The sequence below is a fragment of the Aphelocoma coerulescens genome, chromosome 11 (genome assembly GCF_041296385.1).
Source record: "Aphelocoma coerulescens isolate FSJ_1873_10779 chromosome 11, UR_Acoe_1.0, whole genome shotgun sequence".
Classification (NCBI taxonomy): domain Eukaryota; kingdom Metazoa; phylum Chordata; class Aves; order Passeriformes; family Corvidae; genus Aphelocoma; species Aphelocoma coerulescens.
The window spans coordinates 10034916-10056898 of NC_091025.1; the positions used below are offsets into that span (position 1 = coordinate 10034916).

Genomic DNA, 21983 nt, shown 5'->3' on the forward strand with positions numbered 1-21983 from the left:
CTGAGATGCACTCACTGAGGGTATGATGAAATAGAAGCAGAAGGTGTATCAGCTCTGCTCTGACAGGTGGTGAGAAGTTGGAAATTGGAATTCCTGCTTGTAGAAGCTCCCTTTCCCTCAGCTAAGGCAGCTATTGTTGCATTATCTCCATTATCTAAATTTCTCTGAATGCTGAAGGTTCACAGAAGTATTTAGCATACATTTGTCTGTTTAAAAAATCAGTAATTTGACGTCTGCTTTAAAGTCCTAATTTTACATGCTACTGAGGATGTGTGTGCTTCAGTGTGCCCCTGCACGTGTAGCCACGGAGGTTATGGCGAGTTGGGGCTGGGTGCAAAAAACCCTGCTCAACATGAACCTGCTGATGTGCCTGATCCCTTTTCTGCTTTGAAATTGTAACATCACAGAAACACTTGCTTATGCTGAAGTTCCTGTGGTCAAAGTAGTAATGGCAGTGTAAGAGAGCTAAGAATTTATGAGTTGGTGGAACCACCTTCCCCTCTGATGGAAAGGTTACTGTACAGTGTTTTTGGCCTTCTTTGTGAGGGAACAGGCAGATAAATGCCCAGAGGATGACTGGACAGCAGAACTGCTGCTGCCTGAGGAGAATTTTGACACTTCATTTTTTTACCATTGTGGGCTGTTCATGTTTCAGAGTTTCACAGAGATTCCTTCATTCATCTCCTCACTCCCCAGGTGGCTGTGAGCCATTTCAGGGTTATCTTTCTGTACATGCAAAGGAGAGATCTCGTAAATATAAAGCAGTGCCCCGGAACAGTGGTGCCTTGGGTGCTGGTTAGGTAATGGTCAGGCTTGGTACCCAGCCAGGGCTGGTACCACATGTCTCACAGGAGCAGTCGTTTCTGCTTCTGTTCCTCTTGGTTACTTGTTATTCAAAGGAAAACCAGCTGTCCTGCCTTATCACTCTGTGTTTGGAATGTGGGCTAGAGACTGGTTTGCTGCTGATAAAATGCTGCAGCAAATGGTCCACTCTTAGTATGATTTCAGCTCTCATGCCAGCAACACCCCTAAGAAGAGCTTTGTTTCTCCTGTGGTCCTGTGGGTCTAACAAATGACCCATTTCTCACCCTGGGGAGCTGCTCTGCAGCTGCACTGTCAGGGAGACTCTTGCTCCACATGCAGTACTGAGCTCCAGGAAAGGTTTGCTACTCTGACCACTGCAAGAGAGCATTGTCAGGCAGGTCTGAGTGCTGCCAGCAGTGAGTTACCCACTTGCAGTACGTGCAGCACTTTTCTTGTACCAGCTGGGCCTGGTCACCAGGCTGTCAGAGCTCCCCGGAGTAAATTGCAGATGGTGGTTGTGGAGCTGTGAAGAACATGGTCAGATAATAGCATGAACCCCTGGCAGGCTGCTGGCTCAGAGCTCCTTGTTGTCCATTTCCTTGTGCAGCTAACCTTTTACTTTCCCTGTGCCTTGTGTGGTTTGTGTAGAGAAAACCTAAGCATGGCAATGTGGATACTTGATTTTTCTGTTAGTGACCAGTGGTGAGATTGCTTGTGAGCTCCTGTCACTGTTTCTTAGCTGTTCAGTAAAGGTGTTCCACTAAGCAGATGGCTGTGGAGGGCATCTTTTAGATGTTGTACACTGATGATGTTGTGGATTTGAAATTCAGAAGTGAACCCACTTCAATGAATCATCCTAGTCAAGTGGAAGTGATATTTTTGTTTAAAAACTGCAGTTAGCTTTGATATGTGCCATATTTACCCTGGAGGCCATTTCAAGTAGGCCAGGTTTTTTGGAGGGCCCGTGTGGCTCAGAGTACCTTCACTGGGAGGGCTGACAGGTAATCATTCCAAGTCCCTTCTCTTCCCCCTCAGGCAGTCTGGGGGTTGGGCTGGCAGGTTTCACCAACCTGGCTGTCTTGTCTGATAACAGAAATTCTTCCAAGCATACCTCACTATGAGTGAGCAGGTGCCATAGCACAAACTGAGGACTTGACTAGTAGCAAACTCAGACTTTGAGCTGTGTTGAATTAAAACAAAAAGAAAAATCCAAACCAAAAAAAAATTGGAAAAAAAACAACAAAAAATTGAATGGTTTTACTGGCGCACATACTGAGTCTGATGGACTAAAGCAAGTTTAAGACCTTAATGGAATCCATCAAACTAAAGCAGACAGGCACATGAGGTGGAAACATCCTGGCAGTGGTACCTACAACCCCTTCAATATCCTGTAACCTTCCCTGTATCTAAAAACATTTTGTCAGCTCCCATCTTTCTCTGCACATCTGCATTACCATCCAGTAGGACTAGAGTACCAAACTGAGCCATCCAGGGAGCTAATCCATTAATTTCAGCATTTTATAGGTCCTCAGAGTATCTGCCCCATAAAGCATCTTCCAGCTCAAACCAAACTCAGAAATTCATATCTGAATAAGTGGGCAATGGTTTTGCTAATCCCTCCTTAGCAAAGTCATGTTTTCTCAAGAAGGAAGGTCTCATGTTAGGATCTGCTCACCGAGGAACAGGATACAAGCCTTGTGTGAATGTGCCTGAAGGATTTGCTCCTGGCCTCATTTGGTATCAGTGGATCCATAGGTGTTTGCAGCAGAAGACTCCCGTGTGTCCATTCCAGCTCCACTCCCTATCAGTGCTACACAAAGCTGTCCTAATGAGAGGGAAAGTCACAGAGTTGTTATCGCTTAAACCTGCGTATTTTAAGATTTAAGGGGTAGTGATTGAACACTACAATCAGTTCTTTTCAGTTCTTTTATTACCCAACCACTGTCCCAGGAAGGGAAGTAAAATCTAAAGCACTAGGAAGATGTCAAGGAACAACAAAAAAAAAAAAAAAAAAAACAAACAAACAACAAACAAACAAACAAAAAAATCTTCTGCTCGTTTTTCTTGAGGTTTCCCCTTAGGCCCTTCAGCGCAGCAGACATTACTACTGCTTTACTAACAGTGGTGGTGAGTACACCTTGACAGCAGCAGAGCAGTATTTTAGGGTATTTTCTCTTCTTTAGATGAAAAGACAGGCTTTTGGATTCAGGCTAAAAAAAAGTATTCATCCTGCTAAGTAGATTGAAAGAGAATCCAGATTAAATAAATCATTAAATCATTCCAGAATGTTATCCACCTGTTCTGGCCTGTAATTTATTTTCAGATGAACAGTAGGTAAAAAAAAAAAAAAAAAAAAAAAGGCAATACAATGGCAAAAAATAATTTTCCTCTAACAGATGCTTTGATCCTGAAATGACACCTGGCCTGAGCTGCTTGTGCAGTTTTTGAGATCATTTTGAACTAATTGCTCCAATGCATTGTTCTATAACCTCAATAGCCACATCATGCTAAAACTTCTGTGGCAGCCACCTTTGAAAGGGGATCTTCAAGGGTTTTGTTGCTGCAAAGCCAGTAAAACTCACCCCTTTATTGTGGGATGGGAAACCTGTAGGGGAACAGAACAACTGTTTGAGGGCACAGGCAAATACCAGCCAGCTGGGGGTGAGTGGTCTAGACCATCTCAGTGTCAGAGCCACTCTCTTCTTGTGCTTGTGCAGCAGTAAAGGAAGGTTTATTCTCTCCTATGTTCCTAAAAGGACGATTGTGCTTCAAAAGGTTGGGAAGCCATAATCTTGTATTGTCCAGACCTTTTCATGACTCAGAAGTGGTTCCCTGTCCTGTCTAGGACGGTGCTAGTGTGTTTTGTGCTGCCCATGTTGGCTGGGGACGGGAGGTGAGGTAACCAAGGACCTGAGATGGAAGACAGCCACCAGGTCTGGGAGTTTGAGGAAGGTGGTGAAAGATGGTTATTGTCCCATGCTTCCACACCTCCTCTGGCCCAGACGCAGCTGAAGGCAGCTGAAGTCCAAGACCCCAATTTCATGTATCTCTGGTGTATATTTAAACAGATTTAGCCCGGTCGTTTGGTCGTTTTTGGACGAATTCTCCCAATTACTGAATGCAACAACGCTGAAGCAGGAATCCGCTGCAAGACCTCTGTGGAGGGGAGATGGGGCAGAATCCCTCAACTAGGGGTGTGGGGAGGGAGCAGGGGCTGCCCGCTGCCTCAGCCCTCACTTTTCGGGGCTTGCTTCGCTCGTCTGTGGATCGGGCTGAAAAACTGCAGCTCTGGGAGACTCAGCGTCGGCACCAACCCGTCTCTGCGCTTACCTGGGGGCCGGGCACCGGGGCCACTGCCCCCGCGGGGAGCGGGGCCGGGCGCGGGGGTCACCGCGGGGGCGCAGGAAGGGCCGGGGGTGGCCGGGGAGCCGCGCCGTCTCGGCCGCACAAAGCCGCCTTTTCATCGCGGCCTCCTGCCCCCGCCGGGCCCGTAATTGTCTTTGACAAAACTTCATTAGCGAGCGCGGCGGAGGCGGCGGCGGCCCCGCGGTCGCGCTGGCTTTGAGCGGGCGCAGTGGAGTGTGCGCGGCCCCGCCGCTCCCGCCCGGGGCCATTAGCCCGGCGACTTTGTTTTCGAAACTTCCCACCCCAGCGGGGGACGCGTCAACGAGCCGCCCCCGCCCGCCCCCGCGGCCGCTAATTGGGGGGCGATGCGGGGCTGCGGGGCTGCGGCAGCCGGTGCCAGCGCGTCCCCGCGGGCTGCGGAACAGGGGGAGACCCGGCCCTTCAGAGCCAAATGGGGTGCCTGGGCGGGGGTGGTGTGTGTGTGAGCGCTGCGCTACGGAGGTCCCCCGGCTCCGCGGGGGCTTCACCTTGCGCGCCCCGTTTGTGTCTCGCCCGGGCGGGCTGAGGCGGGCCGGGCCCAGGGCACCCCGCACCGGCCTCATCTTCCCAAGCCGCCCCAGAAAACTGTGGCCTGGCAGAGCCCGACTGCCCCCGCTCCACCGGACAACCCGAGTTCATTTCCCAGAGAATCGGCATTAAAAAGCCCATCTCGTAGCAAAGCTCCGACAGAGATGGTTTAAATACGTTTATTATGGCATTGGAGGCGCGGAATCTGTTCGTGCGAGCCCGTTATTTTAGTTTTGTGCCCGGGCGCACGCAGGCTCCGCTCCCGGTATTAGTTCTCCATCAATCCCCGCTCTGTTTTTTAATCAAAACAGTATTCGGAATATGATTCCCGGAGATTATATTTCGAGAGATTTGCGATACATATCTTGCCGGCGTGACAGATTGCAGGGGAGTCCTGGGCGGGCGGGATAATCTGCATCTCGCTCACTTGACCTTTAATAAAAGGGGAGTAAAAGTAATAAATAAAAAATAAAAGTCTTAAGACTCCTGGAGGTTACCTTCGTGCCTGCCTCAAAGAGACCCCGAGGCCTGCACCCTCCTAATTAACTCTCCCCGCAGGCTTCGCGGCTCTTTCGCGGCCGGGGGATTCCAGGGCCGGGGGCTGAGTCGGCAGCTCAGGAGAGCTCCTGGCCGCCCTCGGGCCGCGGGGGCCGTGCAGGTTTCGTCTCCCGTGAGCAGCTCAGGAGGCCGATGCAGAGTTGCCTCCCCGGAGAGCTTCTTCCAAAACCGCCGGGAAACGGAACAGGAGGAAGCCATGTCGCTCCCCTGCAGGACGGGCGAAGGCGGCCGGGACACATCCAGGAGGGAGGCCCGGCCTTGCTCGGCCGTGCGGACAGGCGTGGGAAACCTGCAGATGTGTTCCCAGGGCAGATAATACCTGTCCCTTCCGGTGGGAGAGGAGGGGCGAAAAAGTCGCCTTGCAAGAACCCTTCGAAAGGGCCTAATACTCTTTATTACAAGCCCTAATCCTTCAAATCCGACTTGAAATAATGTTTATCTTTTCGCAGCCTTATTTCCCCTTCTCTAAGCTTCGGGTCACTGCAAGAGACTGCTGCTGCTGCGCCGCCTCTTGTCCGGGGCTATTACGGAGTCCGGGAAAGCCCCGTGGCCGGGCGTCTTCGGCGGGGCTCCTGACGGGCCCAGTCCTGCTCCCAGCCCCGCTCCCAGCCCCGCTCCCGGCCGCGCCATCACCTGCTGCCGTCGTGTACACTTGCCCCTCCCTCCTCCCCCTCCGGACCCTCCAAAGCCCGACAAAGTTTGCTTTCTTTCACGGTGCCCCCGCAGCCGGGACTGCTCTGCTCCCGGGAGGGGCCGCGGCTGTTAACGGGACCGAAGCCGGGGGTAGCCCCGTCACATCTCCCTGCGTTGACCTGCAGCTCCTCCTTTCCCCTACGAATTGCTTCTCCGGTCGCACACCCAGAGGGCTCCCAGTTATGCAGCCCCACTCGTCTTGAGTAGCCTTTAGTAAACATATAGAAGTCTACTCGATATTCAAGATTGATTTCCCTGATTTATTAAGGCAGAATTCATTGGACTCTATTGACCACAAATGACTTAATGTAAATGCTGACCCCAGTGAACTTGGAAATAGCAGGTATCGGGTTGATCTATAGATGACCTCTTAATTACCACAGTTATTAATTTAAATTATTGCCACTGCTTCTAGAGACAGGAACAAAGAAACATTCTTTCCTCATCCCTGCTTGGTTTATTAGTCTGAATACAAAGTGTTTGATGACACTTTTAATTAAACAGAAATAATGCAGAGATACGGTTTCCCTTTCTCGTCTGTCCTGTAAAGTGCAGCACTGCTCTTTTGACTGACTGACGACGGTGACCCACTAACAACGTCCTACTTCGCCGCCCGGTCGTCACCCGCTGCCCGGGGGTGCCCCGGCCGTGCCCCAGGGCGGGTGGCGGGTGCCCGGGTTTGCTCCTCCCGGGCTGTGCCGGCTCCTGGCTGGAGAGCTCCGAGGTCACTGACGGCTTCGTGGCGTTCAGCTCATCCGTGTTAATTAGAGACTCTGAAAAATACTTTCAGCGGTATCTATGTACAGAGACGGGAAAGATACAGTCCGGCGTAACCTGCGCCGCTTTTCCTCCTTCTCCTCCCCGGGGTGGAGCGGAGCAACTGCAAACTGGCGCTCCTTGGCAGAGCAGGGCGCTGAGCAGAGAGCGCAGCTTTGGGAGGAAAAGGAGAAACAAACCACGACATGAGGGGGGAAAGACAAAAGATTAGGGTGGGTTTGTTTTTTTTTTGCAAAGACGCCAATGGGGTATTGAACATATGGCAGGCGGGCGGCGGGGTGGCGCCGGTCCTGCGGCCGCTCCGCCCGCCGTGCCCCTCGGCCCCACGTGCGCAGCACGCTGTGCCGCGGCGGCCCTTCCCGGCGAGGGCAGAGCAGGCGGAGCCGCGAGGCCGTCGCCGGCGCGGGGAGAGGTTTCTTTCGTTGTGTCAAGCCGAGTGCTTCGTTACAGCCGGAGTCCCGTCGCCAGCGCCCAGGATGGGGCGGGCGGTCCTGCGGGACGGAGAAGCGGTGATAAGCTGGTGCTAAGTGGCCGCGGGCTGCTGCTCCGCCCGGACGGGAGCTCCGGGAGCGGGGCAAAGCGGCGGCCCTGGCGCAGCGCTCTCGGGCCGAGGCCACTCCGGTGTCCCAGGGCCGGGCGGGTTGGCGGTGCGCTTCGTGCGAGGTGCGGCCGGCCCGTCACCTACCTCACCTCCGCAGCACGGGCCGGAACGCCGTCCGCAGCCTGTCCAGGCGGGTCCCGCCCAGCTCGGTGCCTCCCGGGCCGCCCTTGGCGCCCTGCCCGAAGCCTGCACAGACACAAGCGGCTCGCGGTGGGCACGGCCAGGCCCCGCCGCCCTCCCCTGCCCGCTCGCCTCGAGCGGAGAAGCCTCGGCGTCTGCACCTGACACCTGGGCACGGCCGAACACCGGGGGTGTCACTGCGCGGGCAGGCTCACGCCGCGCCCTGTGTCCCGGCCCGGCCCGCGGTCCCGCCCGTCCCCGCGGCCCCGCCGCCGCGGGTACCTTCGCCCGCCGCCGCGAACTGGCACGGCTCCCCCAGGCCGCGGTGGGACGCGCAGCTTCGCGGGAGCGGCTGCAGGTTGAACGCGGAGCTCCGGAAGGCCTTGGCGGGCACGGGCTGCTCCCCCGCCGCGCCGCCGCCTCCCTCCGTGCCGCGGCCCTCGGGGCTGCCCCTGCGCGCCGCGCTGGCCCCGGCGGTGCGTGCCAGCGACCAGATGCGCGGCTTCTCCGTGGGCGCGTAGGGTGGCGGCGGGCCGGCCAAGGAGGCGGGGGCGAAGTCCGCGGCGGGGGCCTTGGCACAAGGAAAGGCGTGGAAGGGGCCGGGCAGGCTGCACTCGCTCCGCGGAGCCTCGGGCAGCGCCGCGCCCAGGCTGGGGGCTTCCTGCAGGGAGCTGGTCCGGCCCTTCTCCGGCTTCCCCGCCTCCTCCTCCTCCTCTTCCTCCTCCTCCAGGTCGCTGAACCGCAGGTCCTTGTCCTCCTTGTAGCTCTTCTGCTCTGCTTGGACACACACGGGGAAGAAAGGGGTGGCAGGGCGTTAGTGCGGGTGCGGGGAAGTTGGGGGCCTCGAAATCGGCCGTCACTTGGAGCCTACTTGGAGGTGCCCATCCGCCTCTCCCGCCTACCTCTGCCTTCACCTTCCGCACTGTATTCATCCTCTTCCCGCGGGGTTTCTTCTTTCCTCTCTTCCCCCGCTTTGTTCTTGGGAGACCAGGTCATTTTGTTTTCTTTCTTGAGCCTCCGTCTGGCGTTAGCAAACCAAGTAGACACTTGCGTCAGGGTCATTTTAGTGATGATAGCCAGCATGATTTTCTCTCCTTTGGTGGGGTAGGGGTTTTTGCGGTGCTCGTACAGCCAGGTCTTGAGGGTACTCGTCGTCTCTCGCGTTGCATTTTTGCGTCTGGCTGAACCACCGAAATCTACCGTCCCGTACCTGCTAGGAGATGATTAGGGAGAGGGGGAGGGCCGGCGGGAGTCCAGCAAGAGCCCCCCGGCCCGGCCCAGCCGCGCCGCAGGCCGATGAGGTCCCTGCCCATCTGCCTTCCTGCCCCTGCCCTCCTGACATCGCCGCCCAACTTTGATTTCCTCTGTCTGCTGCTCCCGGGCGCCTCGTTTCTTTTGTGCAACGTTTGTCAGGTCGGAGCCCCCCCGTCCCCCGCCGTTTGATGTCGGCCGCCGCCTCGCAGGGGGATGCTAATGCTGCCGGGCGCTGATCAAAGGGGTTTTACCTGTCGTACTGGTACTGCCCCAAGGAATGATCGTAGGAGTAGTAGGTAGCGGGCTGCGCGATTCCCGAGTGCAACGTGCCGGCGCCGTCTTTGATTTCATACTGGGGGTTCTGCAAGGGAAGCGGCAGCGTTTGGCGTCGAGCAGGAAGGGAACCCCGCCGCGCCCCGCAGCCCCGGGTCCCCACGGCAGCCGAGTCCCTTCGCTCTCCCCCACCCCCGACGGGCCGGCGCCGCTCCCGGTCCCGCGTCCCTCGGCGGTCCCCCGCCCCGACACCGAGTGCGAAACACGAAGTTTCTCCCGCCTGTTGCACCCCCCTCCCCCTCCGGAGCGCTGCCGGGCGGGCGGGCACTCACCAGCGCGGTGTAGAGCGCGGCGGGCTCGGCGCCGTAGGGCAGGTAGTTGCCGTAGCCCTGGCCGGCGGCGTACGGGGCGCTGTACATGCCCAGCGCGGCATTGAGCTCGGCGCGGGCGGGCGCCAGCAGCCGGCTCTCGTACGGGGCGCAGCAGAGGGAGGCGGCGGCCGGCGCCGAGGAGGCATCCGGCCCGGAGCGGGGGGCGGCCTCGCAGCAGGTCGTGCTGGGGCTGGCGGGCACGAAAAACTGCGGAGAGGAGAGAGCGGGACGGCGCCGAGTGACTGTTGAGGCAGCCCCATCGGGGGGAATTTAGGAGGGTGTACGCGCTTGTGTGTGTGCGGAGGGGGGGGGGGGGCGGCGGTGAGGAGGGGGATAGGAAACGCGGGCTGAAGCAACTAATTATAGAAACCGGGAAATAAACCGACTGGGACGCAGGAGCTCTTGGGAAGGGGGCACGATTAATCAAGCAGACAAAACTTTAAGGAAATAATTGCACTCAAAAAATGTTTAAAATCCGTACGGCTCCATCCTTTCCGCCCCCGCTCGGTCCATCTGCATTGATTTAAAGGCAAAAAGTTGCGATTACAGTTAATTTGACAATAGACACAGCAGTAAATATGTCAGCCAACGCAATCGAAGGCATTTGATTTCAATAACTTCAAGGGGACAGCTAACTTCCCAAGCGAGGGAGGCACATCTTGCAGTGATTACGGTGTATAAATAATTCTACCCAAATAAATTGTGACTCGAAGTATGCTATAGCGACGACTTAGTTAATTCAGGGTGCCTTGGTGTGAGTGGGGGGTGTCCTTCGGAAATCGCATGGGGGAAAAAAAACTCTCGACAAATCCTAATAAAACACAGGAAAAGGACCGACCCGTGGAGGAAGGAGGGAGGAAACGGCACAGCCCGGTTCCGCAGAAACGCGAGTAAAACCCCGAGCCCGCCGAGCGCCGGTTCCCGCTGCCCGCACACCCTCCGCGGTGCCCGGGCGGCAGCGGTGCGGCGGGGGCTGCGCCCGGCAGCGGTCGTAGCTGGGATTTATGTTTTTATTTGTTTGTTGCACTTAAAACTGAACGGTGATGGGTGGGGAGGAGGGGGAATTACCGGTTTCCTACACGCCTTTGCTGTGCACACTGCGAGTTATTTGTTTAAGCCTAACACAACACAAACGAGACATAAACACACACGCACATTTTTTAAAAAAAGGCTCCAGATGTGCCCTTTTAAAAAAATATTCTAAGTAAGGGGAAGGGAAGAAAAAAAGGGAGGGGGGGACAAGACATCTGGACAGCAGCAGCAGAATCTAAACAAAAGTGAGTGCTGCTCACTCGCCTTACCTGTGAAGTGGTGCTGTAGGGGTATCCGAACTGAGAGAAGGACATAGTTGCTCCTTATTTTTGGACCATAGGCAATATTTTCCCCCCAAGATCGATTGTAACTAAACCCTGCTTCAAGATGCACCTTCTCACACACACATTTCCACGTATGGCTTTTTTTTTTTTTTTTTTTTTTTTTTTTTTTCAATTATAGATGATTGCACTTAAGAAAAGCAGCCAGACATCTGAGGCGGGGGGGGGGGGAGGTTGGTGCCTGGATTAAAAAAATAGGCTACCCCCCACTTCCCATCGCTCTTAATAAATATGTTTGTATAGAGGGAGTTAAAAAAGCCACCCCACATGTATAGAGAGTTTAAGTGCAAAGGGGCTTTTGCAAAGAGGGGGGGAAAATCACGTAGGGCTTGCAAGATACGGAGCTTGCTTGTATTATTTTCTGCTCTATAGGTCTTTAGCGTTCATCGGTGGGCGAGGAGCGGGGTGACGTCACGGCCCTGCCGGCAGCAGCAGGCAGCGGCGGGCAGGAGCAGGCAGCGCCCCGCGCCCGCTCGCAGCACTTGTTTCATGTTGGTTTAATGTTGTGCTGTGATGCACGTCAAAGGCGGGACTGGGGGTGCTTGGCGGTTGGTCTCTTTTCCCTTTATTTTTCAACACAATCAAAATTTGTCTTAGGGGAATAAATATCAAGCGGGGACATCGCGGCACCGGCCAGCCGGGCAGGGGTCGCGGTGGCAGCGGCGGTGCCTGGCGCACCCAGGGAAGCAGCTCTCGAGGTCGGCCCGGCCGGCGCAGTCCCTCTGGCACTTCTCGCTGGCCCCGCGCCTACCCCTAGGGCCGGGCGCTGCCGTACAACTCGGCCCCGGTCCTACACCGGAGCCGCTGAGCCGTGCTCCCCGCCTCGGCGTCGCTGCCCGTCGCGGCGGCCCGGAGCCGCGGGAGCGGGGTCAGAGCTCGCCCCGCACAGTGTGCGCTGCCTGCCTGGGCTGGGGCAGGCCCGGGGCCGGGACAGAACGCGGGCCGCAGGACAGCCCGAAGCCCATTCTTTAAGGAGTGGTGAGCGGGGCGTCCCTTGTTCCCCCTTAGCCCCGTGATGGTCCCTCCGGGAGCGGGGGGGGGCCGGGGCGATGGCAGGTCAGCGGGGCGGTGATGGATGGATGGCTGCCTGCAGTCTGGCCGGCCCGTTACCGCCACGGCGTAATTGCATCAATTAACAAATGGAAATGCCCTTGTTTAACCAGCGACTTACATATTGCGAATTTGCCTTTGAGGCGAGATCACCGGGAGGTAAACAGGGGTTTCCCTCTCCCGAGCCTGGAGCTGCCGCGGCGCTCCCAGACCGGACAGGGCGCGATGTCCTGCCAGTAGCAATTAATAAAGAAAAAGAAAACCAAGAAAAACCGCAGCCCTGTGCGGCCCGGCGGCACTTGTCCCGAACACGCCTTGTCCGTCTCCCGCGGACGCGGCGGGCAGCGCTGGCAGCCGTGCCCGTGCCCCCGTGCCCGCCCCGCCGGAGCGCCTCCGCTCCGCTGCGCTCCGCCGCCGTCCCGCTCCCCGACGGGTGGCGCTGCCGATCCGCGAGCGATGCGCGCCGGCCCGGCCCGGCCCGGCCCGGGGGCCGCTCCCCTCCGCACCCCGAGCCGGACGGCCCCTGCCCTGCCCTGCCCTGCCCTGCCCTGCCCTGCCCGGGCGGGCGGCGCTCCGCCGGGCAGTCAACGAGCACAGCCGCGACGGCCCCGCCGCAGCCCGGGCGGTGCGCGGCCCTGGCCGGAGCTGCGCGCTCGCGGGGCTTCTCCGCGGTCAGCACGGGCGCGGAGCGGGCTGCCCGCGTCGTCGGGGCCGCAGCGCGCCCGGCCGCTGCCCGCGGGGCCGGAGCGACGCGCGGGGAGCGGGGCGCCCAAGCCGCGTCCGCCCCGCTGGGGTGAGCGGAGGGGCCCGGAGCTCAGGGCAGGCTGCCACAGCCCTCTAATGTTGCCCGTAGCCTGGCGAGACGGAGCGCTGTAAACCTGAGCCGTGTCAATTGTCGTTAACAGGGGCAATAACTTAAAATTCATTAAAGAACACCTTTGGGTAACATTACTGCTAATTATTTAATTGCAAGAATCCCTATGGGGGAAATTATGCTAATTATAAAGTAATAAAACCACTTGTTCTAAAGCACTTAATTCAGCAAAATTTAGTCTTTTCACCAGAACATTTCATATGTTATTTGATGGAAGAAACAACAAGCGTAGCTGTGTGCTCATCCTGCCTGCGGCTCAGAGCCCAAAGGAGCTGTCGCTGGCAGTGTGTTTGTGCTGGCAGGTTGCATGCAGGGCTCTTGTCCTCCTTGTCGTAGTGATGAGCACAGTGGCCACCAAAACTGGGGCAGAATTCACTGTGCAAAAAAGCATTTTTATAACAGTGATAATGCAGATCAATACAAACACTGTATTTCCCAATCTTTATCATGCACTATCAATGTGAAAGCAATTCTGTTACCTGTCAGGTATGTTGTAGCTGATCTAAGCTTCGGGATGTGGCCTTTCCCAACCCAGCTCTCTCCACTTACAGCACTCTGCCCTATGGAGATGTTTCAGCAGCATACTTTTTTCTAGACATGCTCAAGAGCCACCCAGGTGACCCCTTTAATTGCCCTTACAACCTGAGAGATGGAACGGTGTTCCCATTAACAAATACACGTTCTGCTGTGCTCCTCAGCTCTTTAGGAGGACACAAACCCTGTCACTTTTTGTTCTGAGCACTGCCACCATTCACTCTGCCTGTCCATCACTGAGCAACTGTACTCTGCATGTTAAAGCTGCCAAAACATCTTTCTGTGATTTGTAAATATTGGAATAAACCTTCTGTTAACAAATTCTTGAACCCAGCTTGGTGGAGGGTAGCTTTAGGTTGGAGTGTGCAATTTGCCGATTTTTTCATTGCAGGAAATCAGCTTCAACAGCCCGATTTCCATTCTGCACATATGCCATGTCTTGGAGAAGCACAACTGATGCTCTACATGGTCACTGCAGATTTTTCTTTCTCTAAATCTGTGTCATCTCTCTCCCTGCATACAAGCGTATCATCCCACCCACCCCCACAACGTGCATTCCTTTCACCCAGTCGTCCTAGCGAGGAGTGTGTGACTACAAACACAAGCAAAAACGGAAAATGATCTCTCTTGATTCACAAACTTTTGTTCTTGAAAGAGAGGACTGTGAGGCTTAACTGTAAACATTTCTGCAAGCAGTTCTTCTTGAAGCGAGGCAGGAGTTCAAATGCAGCCAACAATGCGATTTTTGATGCTTTTAAAATCAACATCATTTGGTTTAGCTCTGATATTGCTTTGCTCGGGAGGTAATTGCAAGGGGTGAAAGTAACAGTATGTGCTTCCTACCGATGCAAATGCAGCTGCTGATAACTGCAAATGAAATAATAGGTTAATTGAAATAAGCAGAGGAAGAAGAAAGCAGCTTCAAAAACATGTAGCAGAAATGTGGCTGAGAAGAAAGTGTCTTTATATTTTAGAATACAGGGGAATTTTTTGGCTGTTGCTTTTTTGTACTGAGAAGATGAAAATTCTTCAAGTCCATGCATGAATAAACAAGTACAGCTGGGCAGCCTAATACATAATTTATACTGATCAGTCACTGCAGATTTAACTGAATAAAGCCAAAATGAACACTAATTGTTTTGACAAACTAAAATAGTGTATATGATGGTTTATTGTGAAGCTTGCTGGTTACTGTCTGTATCTCAGTGGCTATTTTCAGGACTGATTTCTGCATGAGAGGCAGAAACGTATTAGGACAATATTAAGATTAATATCTTGTTGAAGATAAAGCATTTTAATTGCTGAACATACAAGCAGAAAATAGAAAGAACTGTCTTCAGGACAGAGGGGAGAACTGGCACAATGAACTACAGGGCAAGAGCTGATTTAGGGGGTGAAGTATTGCTGAGTTAATGGGTGGTACCTTGTTGGCTGAAGGCTAAACCTGAAGTAACATTTTGGTTTTGTCACATTTGAAATATATCAGGAATAAATGCGCCTTTGGATACTTGTCTTCTGTAAGGGGACATCCAAAAATTGTCAGTGAATTTTCAGAGAGTTATTGTATGTAGGCTCGTTAATCTAAGAAGCTGCACAGTTTTGCTCTGGTTTTGGTACATGCAAAGTGAAAGAAATACATTGGTGGGCCTTTGCTTTGCTTCTCTAGACCCTTTCAGTGAGATGGATAGATAAATGAGAACAATTTAAGATATCATTTGGAAATTAAGTAAGAGACAGACAAAGGTAATAACGTTTGCAGGGATCCCTGAGCACCACTTCTGCATGGGCTCCTTCGTGTGACACTGAGCTGCTTCTTCCTAACAGTCTTCTGCAGGGGCCTCCCCCTGCCACATCTACCTCCTGCCTCTTCTCCAAGGACTGGCAGCTCCACTTGGGTACCAGCATGACTTACATAATGATTGATGGGTTTGCTGAATCTCAGATCATCACTGTGTTTGCTGTGATTAAGTTTTGGGATATGGCTGTAAAACTGACAGTTGGGCTTGAGTGTTACTGGAGTTGGAGGATGCTTGGACCCAGGGCTTTATTCTGGACCATTCTGTGCCCAGAGGCAGCCAAGTGGGTGGAAGCTGGACATGAATCTTTCCTAGGCTCTGCAGTGGTGTTTTCCTTGGATCTGGGGCCATCACTAACTTGTGATCACCCCAACTTGTGAAAACATACTTCGCTGATGAGAAAATACTTCCTTTGTAAGAGTGCTGTGCATCAGGGTAGTTGAGCACTTCTGTACTAACTTTCTTCAGGTTATCTGTAGATTATTCTATAAAGTATGAGTTCATCTGATGAAGATACACCTACACAAAACTTGTGAGAACTCCACCTCTGAGAACTTGTTTGTGCTTTGCTGAGATATGGGTTAATTTATGCCAGGAGACTTAAGAAGACTTAGGGCAGCTCCCATTCAGTCTGACCCCTCTGTGGATTCAGTTTCCAGTAAAATCAATAATTTTTTTTTTTTTTTTTGGTGACAAAGCCATTGCTGGTCTGACACATCATGAGCAGGGTTCACCACTAACCACCCAGCTGTGCCTGTGCTTTCATGGCCTTTGCATCAGCTCATGTGCAGTTGGTGTGAAGGAGTCATGTGGCTGCTAAGCTGAAGGTTTTTAATTTAACATCACCTTAGGTATAGTTTGTAATTTTTGTTCTGTGGCAGTGAATGACCGTTTTATTCCATTACCTAGTCTGCTTGCTGTAATTTCCAGGGTTTATTTTAAAATTAGTACGCTGGCTATATTCAACTCTACCTTCTCTTCCAAGAAGTTCGTGTTCTTTACCAACTTCTGTGCGCCATTAAACATGAATATCAGAACTGCTTCCTTATTTACTTTAATTTGTAATTTATAAAACCCCATTTTGTTGTTCTAATGTTTGTTGTACACTAGAAACACAGCTTATAACTTGCTCCAAACCCAGAAAATCCTTTACCCAAGACAGTCCCACCCCATCAAATCAGTTGAGCCTCTTCCTTAGTTAACATCTGAGTAAAGAAAGGGCTCAGCTGGACTCCCCCTCCAAATCCTGCCTGAATTAACTCCATTTTGCATTTGTAGAAATCAGTGCAGAACAGGACCCTCTGGGTAGTTCACTGAAGACTCTTCTGCTAGTCTCCTTCAGGTACCTCAGGTTTTTCTCTGGTCTTTCAGCAGTGTTTCAGGCTGTGCTGGGGGCTGGGGGGCATTGGGGAGGAGTGGCTCCAGCAGTGGGCCATCTGCAGCCCTCTACTCTGGGGAAGCTGGGACCACTTGCAATTTCACACACAGGCAGCACTAATCTACAATAAATCTTATGAAATCAATAAAAATATGGAAAGTATATCATTTTTAAAGAAAAAACACATGAGATGGCTATTAAGGGCACAGCCATTCTAATACCTGTGTCTGGTTGAAACTGCAATTAAAAACATTCCAATAATAAATCTACTTTCAGTCTCGTTTAATGCTTTTAACTTGCTTGAAAGTTCAAACTGGTATCCCAAAAATGTGCCAGGACTTTCACAACGTATTTTATAGACTCATAAATAAATATGGCAATTAATCTAAGCTATATTTCTTTCATATTTGATGACAATTTATTATGACACTCACTCATTCAGTGCACAAAAACTCTAATGCACTTAAAATCGGATTTCAAACTAAACGTTTTATGGGAAAATATAGTATTGATCATCCATTTAACGATATCATGTGATGATTCATAACCTGCTATAAAAAAGGATCTTATGAGGACGTGCAGAATGAGTTTTGTGGACCATTCTCACCACAAAATCCAACAAGATCTGTAGTTCTCAATGATTTATATTTCTGTTTGGAGTCTTTGCCTATAATGTTTTGGTGGTTTATGACAGATAGCAGCTTTAAGATAAAACGTTTTTCATATTTAAGTTAAATTAAACAAATAGTGTCTAATTTGTTAAACATATACTGTTATATGCACTTTTATGCTATCCATTTACACAAATTCATGCACGAAGTTTGTTCCTTTCAAGGATAATTTCCACAATTTTGTTTATATTCTTTGGGCTGTTTGTGCAATACACATCTGCTGCTGTGTCCTTTAATAAAAACGTGACCCAGGAGTCACATGGCTTCACACGCTGCTCGTTGCTGGTGGTGTGAGGCACCCTGTGCTGCTCTGAATGCTGCAGAGCCTTGGTCTCTGACGTGCCAGCAGCAGTGATCTGCAGTCAGCTGTCCCAGCCCTGTGGGGCATTTCTGGAACTGTTTTCAAAGCTGAAAAGCTCCAGATACATCCTGAAAATGCTGCTGGGGTAATTTATGTGAACTTGGGATCTGGTGCAGAAGGAAGGAAGGGCTTGCAGCATGCTGTGTGCTGCGTGCGGGTTCACACCCAGGCTTCTCCAGTCCTTCAACATCAACTTGCAGACACTTTTCCTCCCTCAATATCAACTTGCAGACACTTTTCCACGGAAATGCTGGTTTGGTTTGCCCTGTGTGTGGATCAGCCCTCGGAGCCCACCTGGGGCCAGTGTGCAGCCACGTGGGTGATGGGCATCGTTTCTGTGCAGAGGGAGAAGGGGATCCAAAATGGCAAATGTCTTTTTTTGTCTTTGTAAATAATTAGTGTCTGCATTTGTGCACTTGACCGGTCTCTCCTTGCTCCTGACTGCCTGCCCACTGCCCATGGGGTGGCTCTGCACCGCAGTGGGGTGAGCAGGGCAGCCCCTGCTGCAGCCCAGCCTCACCTGGAACAGACGTTTTGCAAGTATCCAATTTCTCATCTCATTCTCTGAGATTCTCAACATAATGATGTCTTCCAGTTTGAGCAGCCCATAGTTGTTGTCAGCCTAACTATTTTCTGGATATCTTTCCTTAATGCCATAGGTTTTGAGTGGTGGCACCAATGCTTGGAGAGACAGCAGAAAGAAATAAGTAGTGAAGGCTAAAGCACGTGGTTAAAGAAGACTCTCATTTATAAATCAATTTTAATAACATATTTAAAAGCTCTCACATTTGCCTTTAATGTGTTTCCATTTCCCCCTTGGTCATTAATATTTAAAATATTTTTCTTTACTGATCTTTTTTTCTATTGTGTCCTTTCTAACTTCTCTTTCTCTCTTTAATCTGTAATGAGTGAGTTTTTGAAAAATGCATAATCCATGAGAAATCCAGATAATTTGATACAGGAAAAACCTTCAATCTGTTGAAAGAAATTTCAGAGGAGTTGAGTAATAGTTTAAAAGTTATTCCAAACAGTTTAACTCATAAAAGGGTGTATGTTTTCACTGATAGACTTTCACAATGAGAAGGCGCCATTATTTCTGATAGGAAGTAATAATCAGCAATGAACACTTTTTTAAAAAGATAAACTTTAAAAAAAAAAAAAAGTTAAAACCAAACAGTGGATAACATTTTTCAGGAAGCCAGTTGTGGGGGTGACTTCATTCCATGAGTGATTTAAGGGTATGAGATTTGCTGGAAGTTCATTCAGCCTGTATGCCAAGAGCCTACTCTACTTTTGAGTATGGAATTTGGGTTCCATGGTTGTACCTATCTTTAAGGTAGAGATTGTCACTTTAAATGTTCTGTAAGAGAAAGAAAAGGAAAGGACTGAAGGAGGAGGGTCAGTGACCGGTCTCCTAGCTGGGTAAAAGGCTCAGACATATGCTTTGAAGGATTCATCACATATTATAAATAAGGTGGATTTTATAAATGATGTCAAAATGCAACTGTGGTCTGGGTGATTGCAGCCACAGATAGGTCTGGGTGCCAGTGCTGCTTCCCCACAGTTTAACTGGAGATTGCTCAGGGGTGAGAGTATTTGCAGCTCCACTTTAGGACAGGGAAGAACCACACCTGTGAGGTCTTTGTTAGGTGGACTTGTTACACCTGGAGCAGGAGGGAGGAGCTGGGCTGTGGTTTGGGATGAAGAGTGGCTGGAAGTAGGAGCACGAGGTACATGGCTGCAGGACTGGGACTGCCCAAGGTGAGTGAAAAGTGTGGTGGTGTCCCCACTGTGCTCATATCTTCCAGCTGCACTTGTGCTGGTTCTGGTGAGTGCCCTGGGAGAGGCAGTGCTTCCCAAGGGCCTTCCTGGGTGTGGGGAGAGAGAGGAGGGGGTTTCCTGAGGCTGAAGGTACTTCTGTCCTTGGTCCAGGCACACAGCAGCCTGTAGCTGGGGTAGCATATCATCTTGAAGGAGACACAGGAGCTAAATTTAATGTATTGTAAATTCTCTAGAGACAATGGGGAAATCTCCAGAAAATAATTCATTTATACATCATGGGGAGACTCTGTGGACAATGAATGATATGCTTTATTGTGGAACTGAATAATGACTGCTCATCAGAGCTACTGGAAAGGATTTTAGACACTTAACAACATTGGTTTAGTTTTTAAATTTTAGTTTTATTACTTTAGTCTTTAATTTACTGTGCCTAGGAAGAGCTTATCCTGTTATTGGCATGTGCTGGGTTTTATGTTTTTTTTATATATATATACACATGGATATTATTCTCAGTCCATTATTCATCTATGAATTCTTCATGATTTGTAAATGGGAAATGAAGCAAAAAATACTAAAATGTAACAAAGATGGAATGGGGATCTGTAACGTTTATTATTTTCAAGGAAGAGTTTAATATGATGTTGTGTGATGTTTGAATATCTACCCAGGCAGTGCTATAACTCCCATGGCTATTTTGTATTCTGTTTTGTCTTCTTATCTTTGTAAAACTTCTACTGGTCTTTGGGTTTAGCACCAAAGATCTGTAGTGGTGATAATGGTGGAGGAGATACTTGTATATCTTTCTTTCTCTGGCTGCTGTTGAGAGTGAAAGGTGAATTAGTTGTATCAACTACTGATACAGTGAATGGTGGGTCTGCCTGGGCACCTTGCTGGGGGCACCGGGGTGACCCTGGGAGGGGCTGCTTTTCCAAAGTTTCAGTTGCATGTCACAATGCAGTCTCCTGAGGGATGAACCCTAAAAGATGGATAAAGATTTGTTCCTCTGCTAGGTTTGTTCCTCATGCATCAGCTCCCAGTGCCTCTTTGATTATGCAGAGCTAGCAAAAGCCTGAGCAAATATGCAGTGGGCAGTCAGCAGTGTTGGAATAGCCTTATTATGAGGGCCTGGCTTGCTTGTGCTCCTCATTGTTTCTGTGCCTTTTATCACTCAGTAAAAATATTGCCCCACAGATTGTTTTACCTGTACTCATCCATTGAGCTTAAATATTTATCCAACCTCCTTCTGCTGGCTGTAGCCTGTTAGGGGGTTTGACTGTGGAAATAGCTGATGGCCTCCCTTGTGTGCTGTGCTGGGAAGGGATGGAGCAGGCAGGGCTATACAGAGGCCTGCAAAGGGCCCTGGGCGTTGCAGCTGTGGGCACAGGTGGTAAACAGCCTCATTCCATCTGCCCCCAGCTCTCTGGCCAGGTGGCTCCTGTTTGCAGGCAATTCCTGTGCAGGCTTGTATATGTTGCTCTCCCAGGATCCAGTTTGGGGCTGGGGAGCCCTATGACTGCAGTGGCTGCCTTTTGTTGTTTCTGTGGCTTTGTTTTGGTCATATGTGCCAAGTAAGCCCTGGACAGTAGCAAGTGAAGTTAAACCTTTGAAAAAAACCACAATAGAAAGAAAACAATATGAATAATGTCATGTTTAGTGTCAGATTAATTCTTTATGAATGGGTAAATGCCACAGACTGTAGACTGTACACAGTCAGTCTAGTATTATTAGATATATGTGCAGAAGCAGTATTCAGAGCTAGTAAAAACCCATGTTGTTTGTAGACACAGTGAGTGAACTCCATGGGGAATGGTTCAAACTGGTGTGGGAAGAATATTCTTGCTCTGCCCAAGGATAACTTTTTTTTTAAGATAGCATCAATGTAGTCTGCACCTGTACTCCTTTTTGCCATTAATTTGCCCATATTTGTCCTTCTAGTCTACTCTGTGTGGCAAAGTGATGAAGTGCAGCTGTTTTATTGGAGCTTAGAAAACGAGGGGTAATAGTGAGAGACAGCTGGCAGATCTTTGACATCAAAGAAATGCAGAAAACTTAAACCCCAGTATCCCTCATATGCCAGATGTGGTCACTAATGCCCAGTGTTACACTTGTGTGTTCCTGGAGCCTCAGCAGTGGCAATCCCTTGGCTCTGCCGTGGGTGGGGAGCAGCCAGGCCCAGGGCACCGTGCAGGGAATAGCACGGCTGACTGTGGTCTGCAGCAGTGGGGGGCATTGTTAGGTCAATTTAAGACCAGAGCCTTCAAGTCAGTGTAATTATGCAGGTGTTCCCCTTGCTATTAGCACTTTTGCCCTGATAGCTTTAGTGTATATTTTGCAAATAAAGTTACTGTCGAGTTTCATTATGCTGTTTACTGACCCACTGCTTTGGAGATGCTGTTCTTGCTCTTGGGGACTGGCTGCTTCTGCCACAAGCTGACACAACCCAGCAGAGACCCATCTTTTCTGGTTTTTGATGTGATGACTTTGAAGAGTTCTGTTGGTGTTCGATACAAGTTGTGACTGCCTCTAAATATTTTTTTTCCTTGTCTCCTGAGTGCTTCCCTTCAAGTGTTACCTGCTCTCACTAAACTCCAGTCAGTCTAGTTTGTTTTCAGTCATCAAGAAAGGTGTTGGTACATTTAATTATTAAACTAGCAAACAAGGAGTGTTTTGACATGGGTAGAGGGGAGCAGAGAAGACTTTCATTGGTTTAGCATTAGCCTAAAACTGCTTCTGTTAATGGAAAGCTTTACCATTAACTTGGGGGTGAAATGTGTAGCTATTAAACAGAGCTGGTAAAATCT

The 21983-nt window shown here is 50.8% G+C and overlaps 1 protein-coding gene across 1 annotated transcript; it reads right to left on the bottom strand.

The window, feature by feature from the left end:
• Positions 1 to 6961: 6961 nt before the first annotated feature.
• Positions 6962 to 10737, bottom strand: IRX6 (iroquois homeobox 6). The gene is made up of 7 exons (XM_069026729.1): positions 10665 to 10737; positions 9325 to 9570; positions 8971 to 9080; positions 8368 to 8675; positions 7748 to 8239; positions 7430 to 7531; positions 6962 to 7235 (listed from the first exon to the last, which is right to left on the bottom strand). The coding sequence occupies exons 1-6, from the start codon at positions 10707 to 10709 to the stop codon at positions 7431 to 7433; spliced, it is 1302 nt and encodes a 433-aa protein (XP_068882830.1). The 5' UTR covers positions 10710 to 10737; the 3' UTR covers positions 6962 to 7235; position 7430.
• Between the last annotated feature and the right edge of the window lie 11246 nt (positions 10738 to 21983).